Here is a 19,234-nt window from a genome sequence, read left to right as displayed (position 1 = left end):
GAGAGAGAGAGAGAGAGAGAGAGAGAGAGAGAGAGAGAGAGAGAGAGCGTGATCGAGACAGGGGGAGAGAAGGGGAGGGAGAGAAGAGAAGGCCAAGGGCATTCTGGTAGAGAGGGAGAAAACTGTGAGGTGGAGGGTGGGAAGAGATTTGGTTTTACAAGGTCTTAAAGGTCCTGCCTGACACAGCTCTGGGGGACTGAGATGGTAATAAAGGAAATCCCTTTGCCCTTTCTTTTGACCCACCCTGCTCCAAATGTCCTGATGGTGATAAGAAGGAAGCATTCAGTAACTGCATAAAACCAGTGGATTTAAATGGAGCCATTTCCATGTGGGCATCAGTCACAAGTCTATGTTCTTGAGCCAAGACCCCTTTTTAAGACTGAAGCCTGGAGTGAGGACTCCAACATAAGGTTCTCAGACCACTCCCTTTCTATCCTCTGCCCTGCCCCTAAATATAGCAGGAAACCATGATCTGGGAAGAAGTCAGGCACAGGGGACACAGGGCTCAGAAATTCAAACTGTTCCCTTCTCTCTGATGCTGAGAGAAATGGTTGGGGAAAAGATAGTTATCTTCCCAGGATGGTAAGGGCAAGAGCCTGAACTAGATGAGCTTTATCCAAACTTGAGATTCAAACAATTATCTTTTGTCTCTTTTTAAAATTTGGCAGGGAGCAAGCTGGTCAGCCATCCTCATTTGGCACAGGAGAAGCCTTAGCTAAATTAGGTGCAACCTCTTAGAAAAGAGTCACCAAACTTCTTTGTTCTAGGAGGCTCAAATGCAACTAGTCCACAGTGTCCTGAACCCTGATTTACCCATGGAACAGTGGCCAGAGAGACACGAAGATCCTTGGGGCTAGAGTAGAGGCTGATAACTGGACAAGATAACTTTGGGTTCTAAATTCCAGTTTACCCAAATCACGGTTCAGATGACCTCCTTCTCAGTGAAAATTGCCCCCACAATGTGGTAAAGGAGTAAAGGTCTAATGAGAAACCACTCCTCAGCAGTACCAGTCACTGTTAGCTTTAGGACGACCCTGGGATTTCTGAGAGCTGTGTCCAAGGCACTTGTTCCTCTCTGTGGGGAAGAAACACTCCCCCCTCCCTGATGCAGATCCCTGCTGCTGTTGTGCATTGAGTCTTTCCCCACTCCCCCCACAATCCCCTTGTTCCCAGACACCACATCCTCTGAGCTGGGCTCCTGGAGATCCCAGGCGGCGATGTGAAATCGATTTTCGGTGTACGTACTGAAATAAAATGGCAGCGCTGAGTAGTTATGGGCTTCCCGGTAGGCAATCAAGTTAATTTCATGTTGCCGCTGCTGTGCCTGCAGGCGATGCTTGGCCCGGCGGTGGTGGCAAACGCAGCAGCAGCTCAGGATGATTATAATAGTCCACACCAGCCAGAACCCTGGGAGCAAAGGTGGGAAAGAGAGAAAAAGGGAGAGAGGCAAACAGCCACGCACACAATGAATATTGGCAAGAGGTAGGCAACTTTAAAAACAACATACGTCATAGCTACAAACCCCTTCTGGCAGGGAAAACAGAGCCCAAGACCAACCAGAGGAAAACTGATTCTGTAGGCCACCTGGTGAATCTACAGCCAGAATACAAAGACATACCTCAGAAACTCTTGCCATGGGGATCAGAATAGCAGAGGTATAAAAACCCCCATTAGCGTTGGGGGACCAAAAAAATCAGTCACTCCAAATAGCTTTTTGGGATAAAGAGGACTGGCCAAGTTCACCATGGCCTCTGGAATAAGGGAAGTATGTTAAACTAGTTTATTTAATATTCCCACCCTTGATACAATGCTTTGGAGCATTAATTCCATGAGCAGTTAACACTGGTCATCTGTCAATTCTGTAGCCTTTTACTCTATCAAGATTTTAATTTTTTTTCTGGGGGGATGGGGGGTGGAGTTGGGAAGACTTAAGACTTCCCCATACCTCCCCATCCCTATTTTGAAGTCTAAAGAAAGCCAACCCACTCCCCAAGAGCTAAAGTGGACACCCAGGGTTTTTAAATTTTTTGGTGTCATGACTCCTTTAGCAGTCTGATGAAGCTATGGATCCCTCCTAGAATAATGTTTTAAGGGGTGGCCAGATGGTGCAATGAGTAAGAGCACCGGCCTCAGATACTTAACACCCACACAAAATAACTGGCCATGTAACCTTGAACAAGTTACTTAACCACAATTGCTTTAAAAAAAAAAGTTTTAAACATACAAAATATGTAGGATTACAAAAGAAACTAATTATATTGCAATAGTTGTCAAAATACAAGAGATACCAAAAGTTGTTGTGCAGTTTTAAATTTTTATAACTCAAAACTACACTAAGATGCACTAAGAACAAAAAACAAGTTCATGGATATGTGACATAGAGGATGTTCATTAAAAATGGAAAATAAAACCTAAAACCCTGCTAACTTTTCAGAGTCTTAGTTCCCTCCCAATTTAAGAACCCCACCTAGCTATTCCAAAGTCTCCAAAAATCAAGAGCTTTTCTTAATTATGTACCTTATAGAACCAGCATTCAGTACAACTCTCAAATTTTAAAATAAAGAAACCAAAGTCCAGCAAAATTAAATAGCCTGCCCAAAGTCACAGAACTTGCTAGTGGCAAAAATGAGCTGTTAAGTCTGATACTTTATCTGATCCATCAGGCATCTGGTCAGTACCTTCCAGAGTAGATTCCTAAAAGTTAAAAACAAAAAGTTCTAACTTGCCCCAAGCCTAATTCCTCTCTAGACATATTCTTTTTGCTGACACATTGTAGTACAATAAAATTGTCCAATGTCAGGCTTTTCTAATGTTTTCCTCCTTCCTTGCCAATCCACCCACCGGCCACCTTCCTCTCCCATCCCTCTCCACTTCAGAAAGAATTCTCACAGGAGACTGGGTTCTTGGAGCCTAACAGCATGCCTATGACAGCCCTTCTGGGGCTTTCCTTAAAAATTCCTCAATGGGCAACTCATTTCCTGTTGTTCTTCCTATTTTCAGATTTTACCCAATAAAGCCTGAGCTACTCAAACAAAAATCCAGAGTGCCCTAGCTAACATACCCTAAATCAGAGGTTATTAACCTTGCTTGCGTCATGGACCCTTCTTTAGCAGTGTGGTGAACCTATGAACCTATGGTGAACCCTTCTCAGAATAATGCTTTTAAAGGTATCAAATACATACGCTTATAAAGGAAACCAATTATATTGAAATAGTTATCAAAATATTTAAAAAACAATTTCATGGATCCCAGGTTCTGAAGCCCTGTCCTAAGTCAAGAAATATCATCTTATTTGTTTTGCTTGACAATACATATTTGTAACAGGTTTTGTTTTTCTTGCCTTCTTAACAGGTTGGGCACAGGAAGGTGGAAGACAGAGAATTTGGAACTGAAAATAAAATATAACCGAGCTTTTTAAGAAATATTCTTAGTTTCCCCAAAACAGGCAGTCATTCTTGGAAGAGAGACTCTAAAAAGGATCTGTCTCTGCCCTGTTACTAGATTATATCTCCCCAGAAAATATCTATTCACACTAAAATACTTGCCAGAACCCTTGAGGGAGGAGCTGCTGGAAGATCTCTCTCTCTCCCCTCTGCAAACCCTTTTTTGAAGTTAATCTGTAAACCCAAAGATGACAACAACGAGTGAGTAGCTGTGTCAGTGGGCCCTGGGGAAGAAGCCTGTCTGAGCACTTTAATCATCAGCAGGTGTCAGTGTGTGACCAAATTTTCTCCACCTGGTATCACTTGAGTGGGGAAAGGATTTCTACTCACAGACAGTTGGACTCCTTTCCTTGACAATGAAAAGGTAAGCTTAGGGATATTGCCTCAGTCTCCAGTCTGTCCAATGCAGTACCGTGTGAGAGTTGGCATGGCAGCAATGCCACTGGGGCTGGGAGTCAAAAGACCTGGGTTTCAATTCCAGTTCTAAAACTTACACACTGGGTGGCCAAGTAACTCCTCCCAGCCTCAGTCCCCTTCTTTGTAAGATAGAAATAATGTTAGCTAGTATCCAGGGTTGTTGTGGAAAAGCATTATGTAAACTTTAAAAGTGTTATTACATGAATGTGAAATATAATTAGCTTCTACCTTTTGAGTCATGAGAGAGGCTTAGCTACAACATCCCTAAAGATTACTCCCTGGAGGTCTCAATTTTAAAGAGAAAAAATATAAATCATTAATAATCACATGCTCAAATTATTCAATAATATGAGAAATGCACATTAAGAAAACCTTAGGACACCATCTTACACCCATTAGAATGTCAAAAATAGTCCTATACTCCTAAAAACGAAAATGTAGGGTTGGCAATTGTTAGTGGAACTATGAACTGGCATGACTATTTTGGGAATCAAAAAAGTAACATATAAGAAGGGTTGTCAAAACTGATCGTACTTTTTGAAACAGTAATTCTACTGCTAAGACTTTAAACTTTAAAATGTCAAAGAAAGGACCCATCAGCATCAACATATTCCTAGCTCTACAAGAATATTAATAGAATCATTAGTTGAGGGGCAGCTAGATGGCGCTGTGGATAGAGCACCAGCCCTGGAGTCTGGAGGATCTGAGTTCAAATCTAATCTCAGATATTTGACACTTACTAGCTGAGTGATCCTAGGCAAGTCATTTAACCCTGATTACCTCACCAAAACAAAACAAACAAAAAAAACCCCATAGGTCCAGAACTATAAGGGACGTCAGAGGCCACTTGCTAAAGGCCCCACAGATCATGTTGGTTCAGCTTATTCATAATACTCCCAAAAGCCCAAACCAAATCAAATAGAAAACACCTTCCATGTCTAATGACTAGAGAATGGCTGAAGAAATGCTGGCTGAAGAAATTATGGTGTTATAAAAAAAAACCAAAGAAATATGGAAGGACCTTTATTATGTGGCCAAAGTGACACGTGAAGACTGGAGCTGAACTACAATCATGTATATAAACAAGGCTTCAGATGGGCTTAGAAAGGGATACCAAGTAAACACTGTTAATTTGCTTGGTTTTATTTTGTTAAATACTGGGGTTTTTATGTGGGATTTTGTACTGTTTATGTTTGTCTCTGTTAGTGGTTACTAAGTTTGTAAATAAAACTTAAAAAAAATTTTTTTTACACATTGTTCCCTGTCAAAGACTATCTGTGACTGTAATGAGGGGAGAGGGGGAGAGAACATGAATTTATATAGCACCTATGTGCCAGGCACTGTGCTAAGTGCTTTACAAGTATCTCATTTGATCTTTACAAGCCTGAAGGTAGATATTAGAAATCGTTATCCCCATTTTACAGTTGAGGAAACTGAGGCAAACAAAGGTTAAGTGACTTGCCCAGAATCACAACAGTAGTAAATGTATGAGGTTGAATTTGAACTTGGGTATTCCTCACTTCAAACCTGGCACTTTATCCACTGTACTACCTGGATGACTCACTGAATAAAAGGGAATCCCTCATCTCTTCAGTTCCTAGAAAGGATTCCAAGAATCCTCCAACAACACATCCCTGCCTCAGTCCTGTCAGGTCTCCTACCCCCAACCAGGGGAGTCAGACTGGGAAATAAGTCACACTGCTACAGAACTTATGAGTGTCCCTAGAGCAGGACTTTTTTTTTTGAGGAGGGAAGGCAAAGCAATTGGGGGTTAAGTGACTTGCCCAAGGTCATACAACTAGTAAGTGTGTCAAATTGTCTGCGGCTGGATTTAACTCTGGTCCACATGATTCCAGCGTTGGAGCTCTATTCACACTGCTCCACCTAGTTGCCCCATAGAGCAGAACTTCTTTATGTGAAGTCTGAACTTGGTTCCCCCAACCACTGTATTTTATAACTGTCCTTCAACATTATAGGTTTCCTTTGTAATACTATGGATTTTACTTTTTATGCATTTAAAAGCATTTTTCTGAGAAAGGGTCCATTGGCTTTGCCAGACTGCTAAAGGGGTAAAAAATGACACAAACAAGGCGAAGGAGCCCTGATCTCACAGAATCACAAAGTCTCAGAACTGGAAGGTACCTCTGGGTCACCTAATCCAACCAATACCTAAACAAAAGAAGTCTCTACAATATCCCTAACAAGCAGTCATTCAGCATTCCCACGGAGAGCTCTACTGAAGCAGTGAGGCAGCCCACTTGACTTTTGGATAGCTACAGTTGTTAGGATGTTCTCCTTTATATCAAGCCTATATCTCTCTGAAAATTCTGCCAGTTCTGCCCCGAGGAGCCAAGCAGAACAAATCTAAAAGTTTAATCTCTTCCATGTAACAGCCCTCCAAACACTTGAAGACAATTCTTCCCTCCTCCCCCACTCACAGATCTTTTCCAGGCTAAACATCCCCAAATCCCTAACTGATGTGGCATGAACTTGAGGCCTATCACCATCCTGGTCACCTTCCTTTAGCTTATCTGTGTCCTTCCTATAATGTAGTACTCCAAACTCAATGTGATCAGATCAGGGCACAGCATAATACTGGTGCTTTCTGGACATCAGGCTTCTCCTAATGTAGCTTACCTAAGCTACACTGTCCTAGAAGAAAACACAAAGGAGTCTGGGTTTCCTATCACCTGGTACAATTTTCATTTCTCCACACAAAATGAAATTAAGAGCCTCATGGAGAGACTTAATCAACACATACACATAACTACATTAAATTTAAGAAGACATCACTGTTAGTGGGGGAGAAGGGATTAGTCAGGAGAAAAGCTACATAGACTCGACAAGAAGGAGAGTAATTTGGAAAATGATCATGCCATCAAAAGAAAAAGGCAGATTCGGAGGCCAGTTTAAGCAAGGCAAATCAGTTCGGTTTTAAACACAACAAAGTTAAAGTGCAGCAGCACATCTGGGCAGAGATTCTACAGAGGGAATTCAGGAGTAGGGATACAGATCTGGGAGTCTCAGTTGAACAAAGTGAGAGCTGGATGGTATTTTAAGGGTCAAGAGGAAGAAAAGGAGATGGAGGAGAGCTCTAAGAGAGAACCACAAGTACAGACCTGTCTTTTCACCATCAAAGAACCAACCAATGGTATTATCATCTCCCAAGCCACCTATTTCTATATCCTTTTAAAACAAAATTTGACAAGTTGATTCTGAAGATAAATCTAACTCTCATTTTCAGCATCACCATATAATACTAAGCATAATGGAGTCTAAGTCAGAAGACATGGGTTTGACTCTTCAATCTAACACCTCCTAGATATGCAACTATGGACAAATCACTTAACCTGAGTCTATAATATCTGTAGCTAAAATATATTAATATATAACATAATACATTTATATAGCATATGAAATATATTTATATATAATATGCAGTAAATACAATATTTCATATTATCTATAATATAATAATCTGAGTCTATATATTAACCTTATCTATAAAATAGGAGTAATACTTCTTACCTTCCTCATAAGGTTATGAGGAAAATGCTTTAAAACCTAAGAGTACTATATAAATATGAGCTACTGGGACAAAGCCTTAAATATATTCTCCATACAAGTTGCAAGGTAGACTTGTGAAGAGAAGGAAAAAATAACCTTACCAATCTGACACTCTAGGGCAGAAATGTAGGAAGATATGCCAGAGGTTGAGATGCGGAAAAAGAATGGGACAACTGGCAAAGTTAGCCTAGCCTTGCTTTGTACAACCAATCCCCCAAGGTCATTTCCCTAAAGGAATTGTTTTGAATTGATATGTCTTCTTCTTAGGAGGTAGGTAGCACTGGTAGTTAAAACACATAAGAAGCCAGCATTCCTCTCCAGTTACCTAACATAAGTCACTGCTTGCCTTGGGTGAGTTAGCAGATGCCTGTTTGCAAGGGTGAGTTAAGCCAACCAAAAATGTTTCTTAGAGACTAGGGAGGGGAAACTGCTCCAAAAGTAAAGTCAATCTAGTGGCATGACTGGGCACTAATCTATGTACAGAAACAGAACAGGACAGGCTCTCCTTAACTAGAAATACGTGGGAAGTAGGACAGAAAGCATTCTGATATTGCCCATACAAAACTAACTAGAGCAACCCATCCAAGTCAAGTTGGCGTCACAGTCCTACTGACAGAGAAGGGTCTGGACTGATTCCTGTGGAGTTGTGCAAACTTCTCATGAAATTCCCTTTTTCTAGGAGGATTTCACAAACAAGGAAAAAAAACAAAGTTTAAAAAAGAAAACTAAAACTAAACAAACAAAAAACACTAAAAAGATCCAGAAACTGCACTCTTCAATGAATGCTTTAGAAGTTGTGACCTCATTGTGGGGAATCCTGTCATCTTTGGGAAAATGGAAAACATGTTTTTTAAAGCATAATCCAATGTAAAGGACCAGGTCACGCACCTCAAAGTTCATTATAAGCTTGGGAAAATGTCACTGTTCTGCTGATGGGAAATTCTCTAGCAATAAAGTATACCTCCTTGATAGCCTTGGGGGCTGATATCTGGCATCTGGAGAAAAAATATGCAAAAGGCCTCAGAGACTCAGCAGAAATTAAGTTTTACCACTAACAGTAGGCAGGACTTCCTGACAATGCTGAGTGGGCAATGCACCTCAAACTGTCACAAAGGGTGGACACCTATAATCCTTCACTATACCGTTTCCTCTCCAAAGATCGATTCTTGGGAAGTTCAGACTATTAGAGGGGATTGATTACTTCACTTAAATCATTAGACAACTTGCCAGTAAAAATGAAATTGTAGAAATGACAACAGTTCAAAAAGGGATAAAAAAGTCTCTTCTAATGTTTTTTTAACCTAAAATTCTAACACAATATCACCACCTATGACAAAGAATTAGGTCAGGCACAACTTCTCATTTCTGTCTGTCTTTTGGAAAACCAATCAAAAGATCAGTAATGGCTGGAATAGGCTACAGAATGATATACAGTACGAGTGACCCAGAAAAAAATATTCTAATTTTGAAGTAAACACTACTGACCTACTGACATACTTAAGACAAATTGATGATAAATATAATGGGACTACAGTCATTAAATGAATGTACTAATACTATGCCCTTCATGTAATCTTTGGAAAATTCCCTGGAAACATTCTCTCCTCTGCCCCCGCCCCCCCACCCCAACTCTCACACTAAAGTGCAAATCAGGGTAAAATCATCTATAAAGGTTTATCTGTGATTGTTCAGGCAGAGTTCCTATCTACTTCTCCACAGATTTGAATCACTGGATCATAAGATCACAGATTTAGAGTTGGAACGGATCTTGGAAAGTCATCCAGTTTAACCCCCTCATTTTGCTGATGAGGAAATGGAGGCAAAGAGAGGTAAAGTGTCTTGCCCAAAGTCATGCAAGTAGTAAGTGACTGAATTTGCTTCTGAAAGCCAAATCTTTAAAAGACAATCTATGTGTATCCTTGGGTAAGTTTTCATCTTTGTATTCCTAGTACCTAGACCAAAATAAGCACTTAAATATTTATCAGTTATTTCCTCTTCCTGAAGCTTGGCTTCCTCATTTATGTAAGACTGGGCATAAGGAAATATATATGATTACAACCAAAGATGTGAGGGCGTCCTATCCCACACAGCCTAACATTGCTTTATTAGAGCCAGACCCATAGATGTCTCCAGGGCTGATGATGCCTCCTTTCCTTGCATCAACAGAGAGAATTAAAAGAGCAAGAGGAAAAGGATAATGGAATGAAGCCTCAGTCATGCCCTTTGGGAGGGGGAAAGAGAGGAAAGGAGTTAACTGTTCCACAAGTTCCATGTTAACATCAGTTAACATGAATTAAGTGATAGGGGAAGATAGGAAAGTAACAAGATTTCTGGGGTTTACTATCGTTCAATATTTGATGGCAGTTACGAAGGGTTAGAAATACACTCTTAAGAAGAAGTCTGCAAAGGACTTCCAGGCTGAATCTTCCTTATCCCCTCCCTTACTGTCATCAGAATGGAAAAAATCCTTACCACTTCCTTGATATCTGTTAAAATCTAGAAGGTACTAATGAAAGGTTCAAAATGGCAAAGTTCATAAAAGGCTGATATGAGAACTAGGGGCTCTATTCCAAATTCAATGTTCCTTCCCTGGGGTGGGGCTTGTGTGCAAAATTTTCTTCATCAAGAGAGGCCAACAACATTAAAGAGGAAAAACACTGGCAGATTCACTGAGAGGAGGTGAAATACCAGGAATCTGGTGGATGGAGAAGTCATCTTCAGTAGAAAAGACTCACTTTTGGAATCTTGTCCACTGTCAGAGTTACAAATAATACCTGCTATTCCTGCAAAAGATAAGCTATTTCCTTCCTGCCCCGGTTCTCTTCATGGCCTGGTCTATTGTTCTCCTCACAGACAACTTGTTGAAAAGAAGATACAATTCAATTCAACAAACATTTATGAAACTACTACTTTGTGCAGGACCCTGTGCTAGAAGAACAGGGTTGGGTAGGGATAGGATCTGTGACTTCATTACTATAAGGAATTCCCAGAAGTAACTATTTCTACTAATACATCTCTGCACCTTACAATCTTTTTTTTTTTTTAAGCAATCGGGGTTAAGTAACTTGCTCAAGGTTACACGGACAGTTATTTCTGGGTGTGGTGCTGAGTATCTGAGCCCGGATTTGATCCAGGTCATCCCGACACTGGAGCCGGTGCTCTTACTCGCTGAGCCACCTGGCCGCCCCAAGCACCTTACAGTCTTAAGAGAGTTGCTGAGGGCAGAGAGAAGTTAAAAGACTTTCCCAGCATCACAAATATATATATTGGAGGGATGACTTGAATCCAGGTCTTCCTGGCTCCTTAACCACTACACCTAAACACTATACTACACTACACTGCTCTGTCCTTTTGCTTGGGCCATACAAAGATGGACACATGGTCCTTGTCCTCAGGTTCAACCTAGTTGAGAAGAGATAGGACAGATATACAACTAAACATCCTCTAAAACCAAATATAATAAGTACATAGGAGAGGTGCAAGCTGCTAAGGGATGTCAAGGAAGGGGAGAGTACCATTGGCTGTATGTGGAGAGTGTATTATGAAAAACAGCTTCTGTTAACTCTCTCCCCAAACTGAAACCAAAATGCCAGATGGCTGTGACCCTCTATTGCCATATTCTCCACCTACCTGGTTCTGATAGCTGAATTCTGGGTACAAGGGACTCCCTCTGCTTGGCAGCCAAGGCTCCTAGAAGGTCTATCTGAAAGGAAGCATCAGCTTCATTTGCTCCTTTCAGGGCCTGCTACCACCTGGACATAGATGTCCAGAAAAAAACAAGACCAAGCTGAAAAAAGGCCTCTCTGTTCTGGGTCAGGGTAGATGAATATGAACCCAGAAAGGGAACTGCATTTTAAACATCTAAATACAATATCTATCTGCTTCATATATTAATATTCACTAGTCCATAAACCTTTCAAAATAATAATTGTTTCCTCCTTTTCTGCTTCCTATTTGTAAGATTAGTAGGGATTATCTTGGGGTACCTGTCCCCTCTTGGTTTCTGGTAGTCCACTCACATACCTTGTTAACTACCAAACTCTCCTGGAAATTCCAGGCTTTTTCTTCCACCAGCCCTCAAAGGGGGAGCAAGAGGAAGAGGTCCAGCTTTCAGGAACCACTCCCACAGGCTACAAGATCCGAGTGAGTGTCAGAGGGAGATATGTCCTAGCCAAGAGCTTAATTTTCTTTCCATTCCAAACAACTGACCTTTCAAGCCACCCCCTCTCCAGCTCACTGAGAGGGAAAGAGAAAAGAGGAAGTGGGGAGTAGTGCTTTTGTGTGCTAGGCACTCTGCTAGGTACAGACAAACAAGACCCCCCCCCCCAAAACAGCCTGGAAGATTGTTTTCAAGTGGAAGGAAGAGATGGAGGAACAGAGTTATCTAGGGAGGTGGTCTACATTTTCATTCTTCCAGATAGCTAACCACAACAACCTAGAACACACTTCATTACTTGTAACCCCCCTGGGCAGAATGTTTTCTACCTCTCCCTCTGATCCCATGAGGTCTTCCCCATTCTTTATGTGGCCTAATCTAAAGTAAAAATTAAAATTTCTATTTAAATTCTAGCATCTGGAATTACTTCATCTAAGTTGTGAAAGGCCAGCAAAGAATATTTTAGTACTAATTCACCCCCTGAAATACCATAACAACTTGTCTCCCAGTAATTCTTTTTTTGCTTTTTTTTGGAGGGGGGAAGGCAGGGCAGTTGGGGTTAAGTGACCTGCCCAAGGTCACACAGCTAGTGTGTCAAATGTCTGAGGTTGGATTTGAATTCAGGTCCTCCTGACTCCAGGGTGGGCCGGTGCTCTGTTCATTGCGCCACCTACCTGCCCCTCTTCTAATAATTCTTAAGGACTCAAAACAGCTTGTTATCACCAAAAACACTGTGGGGTGTGGTGAGGATTGATTTCTCATTCTCTGCTCATTGGAATGCCCTGATTTTCATTCACCCACAGCTTAGGCATTTGCTTATAACCCAAATGGGAAAAACAAGGAATCTCTCTGCTTTAATAACTGAAGGGGAAAGAAGAGAACAGCAAAATATATGAGCTTGCTGATTTCTAAGTAATGGGAAAACCACTAAATGTCACAGAGAAGCAATAATGAAAGATAGCTCCCCCACTCTCCAATCCAGAACCAGGGGAGATTACTAGGCCAGAATTTTTATTTTATTTATTTAATTATATTTTGCTTTTTGGAGGGGGGAAAGCAGGGCAATTGGGATTTTAAGTGACTTGCCCAAGGTCACATGGCTAGAAAGTGTTAAGTGTCTGAGGTCATATTTGAACTCAGGTCCTCCTGACTCCAGGGCCAGTGCTCTATTCACTGAGTCACCTGGGTGGGTGGGGGACCCGCCTCCCCCCACCCCCAATATTTTATATACCAGTCACACTATACTGTAAGTCTTTGCTTACTAGTTTTCCCCAGTCACCAGGCTAGGTTCAATCTGGAAGGAACGAGTAGGAAAGGACTGTGAAATCTAGACAGAAGGCATCAATCCATGGTCAATCAGCATTTCTTAAGCACTTATTGGATGTAAGGGATACAAAGAAAAAAAAAAATCAGAGGGCCCCTGCCCTCAAAGAGCTGACAATTCTGATAAGGGAGACAGCAAGTAGCTAGGCTTAATTAGCTCAAGTAATGAATCTTCAGAAGTAGTGGCATCATTCACATTTGCAGGGCATTTCCATTGGGCTAGAATCACCATATTCTACATAATGATTTTTTTTTTTTTGCCTTTTGGAGGGCAATTGGGGTTAAGTAACTTGCCCAAGGTTACATGGCTAGCTTTTTTGTGTGGGTGTTAAGTGCCTGAGGCAGGAACCAAACTCAGGACCTCCTGACTCTAGGGCCAGCGCTTTACTCACGGCCACCTAGCTGCCCCCATAATGATAATTTTGAATAGTGTGAATTGGAATATATGCTTCTACCTTAAGGGGTCCTCAGCCACACTAATCAGCACCTAGCTAACACAAAGTAGGGAGGGCAATTAGATTCTCCATCAACTAAGACAACTCCCCTTCTTTGATTCACTCAAGCATTTAAGTTATGGCTAGCTAGGTGGAGAAGTAGATAAAGCACAAGGTTTGGAATCAGGAAGACTCATCTTCCTCAGTTCAAATCTGGCCTCAGACACTAGCTGTGTGACTCTGGGCAAGTCACTTCACCCTGTTTGCCTCAATTTCTTCATATGTAAAATAACGTGGAGAAAGAAATGACAAACTATCCCAGTATCTCTGTCAAGAAAACCCCCCATGGAGTCACGAAGAGTCAGAGAGAAGATTAAAATGACTGAACAAGGACAGAAAGTCACTTTGGGGGAAAAGTACTGGAGAAGACAGGGGGGTAGTGGCGGAGGTGACTGAGAAGGAGGGACAAAACCAATAAATGCCCCCTGTAGAATGTCCTTCAGTCAGTCAACAACCATTTATTAAAAGGTTATTATGAGCCATGCACTGTGCTAAGTAAGAGCAGGAGATATAAATAAAAGGCAAAACACAGTCCCTGCCCTAAAATAACTCACATTCTAATGAAGGAGACAAAATGTGCACTTACAAGATAGACATCATGTACACAGGACATAATCTAAAAGGGAAGGCACTAGTAGTGAGCACTGGGAAAAGCCTCCCATAAAAAGCGGTATTTGAGAGAGCTGAGTCTTGTAGCCAGTCAGAAAAGCTGGGAGTTGGAGGGCATAAGGGAGAGCACTGTGGACAACCAATGCAAAGGTATGGAATCAGGAGGTGGAGGGTCATGTGTGAACAACAGCAAGGGGGCAATGAAGTCAGATCAAGAAAATGTGGAGAGATGTCATGTGTAAGAAGACGACTGGCAGGGTAGGAAGTGAGGCTGCATCATGAAGGACAGAAGAAGCCAGCAGAAAGCTGGCCAATGTAGGCATCTGTTATGCTTACTCAAGCATATTTGCAATGGGTTTTGTTTTTGTTGCTTTCTCAATAGGGGAAGGTGAGTTGGGAAGGAGACAATGTTGACCTAAAGCAAAATAAAATTGAATACATTTTTTAAAAAACCAAGATTTACATTTGATCCTGGAGGTAATAAGGAACCACTATTGTTACCCCCATTCTAAAGTTAATTGATCAAAGCAGGTGAATATGATCAGATTTATTTTAGGGAAATTACTGGCAGCTGTGTAGAAGATGGATTAAAATAAAGGTCTGAAACAGGAAGACCAATTAGAAAGCTAAAGCCCTGCAATGGAAGTCCAGAGGAAAAGTGATGAGGGCCTGAACTAGAGGGGTTATTGTGTGAGTAGAGAGATATTGCAGACACAGAAGTAACAAGATTCATTCACTAACTGGATATGTGGGGTGAGAATGAGGAGTTGAGGATAAAACTGAAATTGTGAGCCTGGGGGCTGGAAGGACTGGGGTCTTGACTGTAACAGGGAAGTTTGGGACAGGCATGAGTTTAGGACAAAACTGTTTTGGGAATGTTGATGCTGAGAGTTGCCTACAGAACATCCAGATCAAAATGTCCAACAGGTAGTTTATGGTGCATAACTGGAGATCAGGAGACAGACAAAGGATGGATTTAAGATCTTTGAGTCATCTGCATCAAGATATGACCATGGGAGCTAATGAGGTCACCAAGTAAGAGAGAGTAGAGGAAAAAAAAAAAGAGCCTGGGTATACACCAACAATTAGAAGATGGATAATGAACCAGAAAAGGAGATGAAAAAAGAAGGCTGGACAGCAAAAGGTAAACCAAGAAAGAAGTGTCACATGAACCTAAAAGGTGCATCTGGGAAGAAAGGGTGGTCAATAGTGATAGTGACGAGTCACGATTGAGAAAAGGCCACTAAATTTGGTCTTTAAGAGATCAGTGGCAACTGGAAAGAGAAGTTCTGGTTGAATGATGAAGTTGAAAACCAGACTGTGGAGGGTTTTGAAGAGAATGAGAAGAAAAGAAGCAGAGGCAACAAAAGCAGCCAACTTTTTAAAGGAGACTATATCTAGAAACCTCCTTCCCTAAGAAAGGGAGAAGGGATATAGGAAAACCAATAGTGGGTATGATCAGATCAAGTGAGATTTCTGAGGATAGGGAAGACCCTGAAGTATCTATAGGCATCAGGAAAGAAACCGGCAAATAGGAAGAGATTGAAGATGAGAGCATAGGGATGATAAAGGCAGGGATAGGGGTTGGGGTTGAATCTGATGGAGAAAATAGGAGAGTATGAAATCCAGGGTACATATAGAAGGGTTGGCCCTGAGGAGGAAAGAGCACCTCCTCATCAAAGACTAAAGGAGGAGATAATAGCATCAATAAAACATTGAACTGAAAAAAAAAAAAAGTGAGATTCCTGGGTGAGTGATGACAATCCCCTTGAGATGAGGCCTCTGGAACAAGGGAAGAAAGGGAAGGGTAGAGCCCAACATGACACACACAGCCACTGAAAGACTGTCAGGGACAGCACTAGTGCAGCCAGGTGATCACCAGCTCCAAACTCAGCTGTGGTTTTTCACAGGCCTCTCTATTTCAGGGGATGGGAGAGTGAAATTACTCACCCTCTGAAAGAACATTCTACAAAACCTATATAATGTTTCCAGTTCAGGTATTGGTAGAGTTCAGAGTCGAGCAGAGGTAGAATTTCAGGCTAGATAGTCTTAGCAGATGGACTTTCAAAATTAGGTAAGTGGTAAATATGGCACTGATGCAAGCACCCCAAGGGTCAAGAAAATTCCTCTTCTTTCTACCTGTCAACATACACAACCTCACAAATGGCCCTGGAGAGAAAAGTCTTAACCAGTACTGCCAAATGTATATTTAAGCTAGTAATCCAAATTCAAGACCAAATGAATGTCACTCACTTTAATTAAAATGCATGCAAATTTTTACTTACATATAAATTAGGACTGGAAAGAATCAAGATCATCAAGTCCATGTCCTTTATTTTATAGATGATAAGTGATGCCAGCAAAGGTGGAAATCAAGTAGAACCAGGGCCAGAAACAAGATTTTTCTGACTCCCAGGACTGTACTTACTTTTTCTACTACTCCAACTGAAAAAGGACTGGACGCCACAGATGGTCATAAGGAAAGCCGACAGTTATTAAGCTCTTTAAGGTTTGCAAAGCAGTTCACACACATCACCCCATTAGATCCTCAAAGTGCCCCTGTAAGGCAGGTGTTATTGTTATCCCCTTTCTACAGATGAGGAAAACGATGCCCAGTGAAGTAATCTGCCCACTCACACAGCGAGTGTCAGAAAAGGAATTCCAAACTAGGTCTCCCTTGACTCCATGTTCAGCATTTTTCCCACTACTGATTCTATATTGATCTTATCTCTTTAGGAGAGGGAAGATCTCTACTAAGATATTTATTAGTTACTATTTTAAGATTTCAGACGTGTACAAAGTGTTAATACTCTTAACTGTTAGCAACATCTATTTAAAAGGGCCCCAAAAGCTAAAGATTGCAAACAAGGTGTTCAATCGAGGTAATGTCAAGACATTAGGAGACACCCTGTTTTCCAGAGCTAAGGGCCAGGAAGCAAGCTGTGCCCTGAGCTTAACATAACAACAATCCTTTGCGCTTACCCTCTAGCAAAATCACACAATTACTGTATTGCTTTGACCAGCACCAACTGGTTGAGCTCAAACAAGCTGGGACAAGTTCTGGTCCCATTGTTGCTGTTATCCCTCATTGTCAGGGCTATAGCTCACTGCATAACCACTGATAAGTACTGAGATTTCCCTATGCTGCCTAGGGTCCCACCACTACGGGTGGGAGCCCTGGCACATGTGTTTAGATCCTCTCCTTGCTTGAAAACCATTTCCCTCACTTTGAAATTAAACTTCTGTTTGATTCCTGACTCTCCTGTCTTTACAGGATGTAGGCCAATTCAGCCCTAAGTTGACAGTAGTAAGCTCTTCCCAACCCAACCCTATGACACAGATGAATTTAGTGAACCCTATAATACATTTTCTATTTTGCTAATCAGCCGAAACAGTATTATCAACTCTTTCACTAACAAAAGATTCTATTTTCACTTCTCAAGTAAGGTAGGGAAATCTTAGATGTATAATGCACACAAACCCTGAGGCTCCTTACCTGTAGGTGAGAGAGAGAGAGACAGACCAACAGAAAGGGGGAGAAAGAGGAAGAGGGAGGGAGAGAGACAGAGACAGAGAGAAAGAGAGGGAGAGAGAGAAAGAGAGAAAGAGAGGAAGAGGGATCTCTCCCTCAGGTGCAGAGGTACAGAGGCCTCCCTCACTCAATGAGAGAAGGTGAAACTGAGCACTTAAAGATGAAGAAAGGACAATCCCAAGGAGGAAATCCTGCCTTTGGACCCCTCCACAGTCTTCTGTACATGTCAGTAGCTCCATTCTTGAGAACAGAAGCCGTTAAATCATGACTAGCCTCCATCCCTCTCATGAGACTAGGAAGCTTAGGACATTAGACATAACTAACATAACTAGCAGCAGTTCCCAGGGAGGCCACTGGTCTGTGCAGCTCAAGTCAACAAGACACCAAAGTAAGATTCCAAGGCAAAGCACAATCTCCTAAGGCAGGTTTCCTCCTTTTCTCCCTCAGCGTTCTGATCAGTATCAGAAATAGTCATGGTATCTTCTCGATGTGACAAAGGGATTCTACATGCACAACCTAAAGACTCCCTCTGCCCCAAGCTACATGGAACACCCCACTGGGATTATGCAGACACCCCCTCCCCTCCTCCATGCTCATCAAGAGCAATCTATAAAGAGCCCAGTAGCCCCCACAACATCAGAACCAGTCTATAGGGACTACAAGAAGCCAATACCCCCAAAACATGAACTTACACCAGAGTTCATAGTAGTAGTTGCAGCACTGAGACTGTCCACAGCAGTGTCCTGTGTCACATATGTAGCTCTGGTTGTTGATCCCCACACAGGTTTCCTTATCCTAAGATCAAAAATATTTGAATGCATTACATTACAGCTTTTAATAAGTTTCCCTTCTCATTCAAATCCTTCAGGTAATAACAGCACCATGACCCTCTTATCCCAAGATGTGGTTCATTCCAAAAGTGAAGTTACAGAAAATGAAGCACAGATATGGCTTACTAAGGTAAGAATCCCAGGGCACAAAGCACATCTATAAAATGTAATATTCTCACAGGGAGCGTGTTAAACAGAATGGTGGTACAGTAAAAGAATAAGCAAGGTTAAAAAAAAAATCCCCCCCCCCCCATAAAACTTCCTGGAATATTCACTTAAGTGTTTATTCCAGGATTAAGGTCTAGTCAGACAGGAAGGATACTAGGTATAAAACTTGATCACTTGGGTTACACTGTAGATTACATTGCAATCTGCTTCAAAAAAGGCCAAAAAGCCTCCTGCCACTGGAATTCTTCACACTTAAGGACCTGGCCCAATTCCAATCTGAACTTTCCTCATCAAAATACCCTGTAAGTCTATATTGGTCCCAGGATTCATGTCCGTCGCTTGTCTGGGATTGTTGTGAAGGAAAGGTTGCTAAGCAGCAGTCCAACAGCTGCCATATTCTATTTCAATGCACTAGTGGGTGGAGAGAGAAAAAAAAATCACACCCCCATTAGGATGCAAGAGCTTTCTTAAACCAATCTTGACTGCAAAGTGTTTTTGCGCATGATGCATTCCACAGAGTCATCTAATACCTCCAGCTTTGCCTACTTCACTAATCCTAAAGAAAATAGCCCTCTTTGGAAGGGAAAACAAAATGACAGCAATGGGTTTGTGACTCCTTCCTGAGCTGACCTTGCACATAGCACACATCCAGACAGAAGGATGCCAATGGAAACTTAAGTCACATGATGGGTTTC

The 19,234-nt window shown here is 41.7% G+C and overlaps 1 protein-coding gene across 4 annotated transcripts in view; it reads right to left on the bottom strand.

The window, feature by feature from the left end:
• SFXN2 (sideroflexin 2) overlaps nucleotides 1-19,234 on the bottom strand; it is a 92,100-nt gene that overhangs the window by 4,156 nt on the left and 68,710 nt on the right. For all 4 annotated transcript variants that reach the window (XM_069098848.1, XM_069098849.1, XM_069098850.1 and 1 more), the window contains 2 exons: nucleotides 18,234-18,336; nucleotides 1,246-1,407 (listed from right to left, as the gene is read on the bottom strand). In XM_069098848.1, coding sequence (XP_068954949.1) covers nucleotides 1,246-1,407; nucleotides 18,234-18,336 — 265 coding nt within the window. The remainder of the gene's footprint in view (nucleotides 1-1,245; nucleotides 1,408-18,233; nucleotides 18,337-19,234) is intronic.

The sequence above is a fragment of the Petaurus breviceps genome, unplaced genomic scaffold, assembly GCF_028583685.1.
Source record: "Petaurus breviceps papuanus isolate PSGF00001 unplaced genomic scaffold, PetGlider_PUasm1.0 37, whole genome shotgun sequence".
NCBI lineage: Eukaryota > Metazoa > Chordata > Mammalia > Diprotodontia > Petauridae > Petaurus > Petaurus breviceps.
Note: the sequence above shows the minus strand (reverse complement) of the source record. Positions and strands in the feature narration are given on the sequence as shown.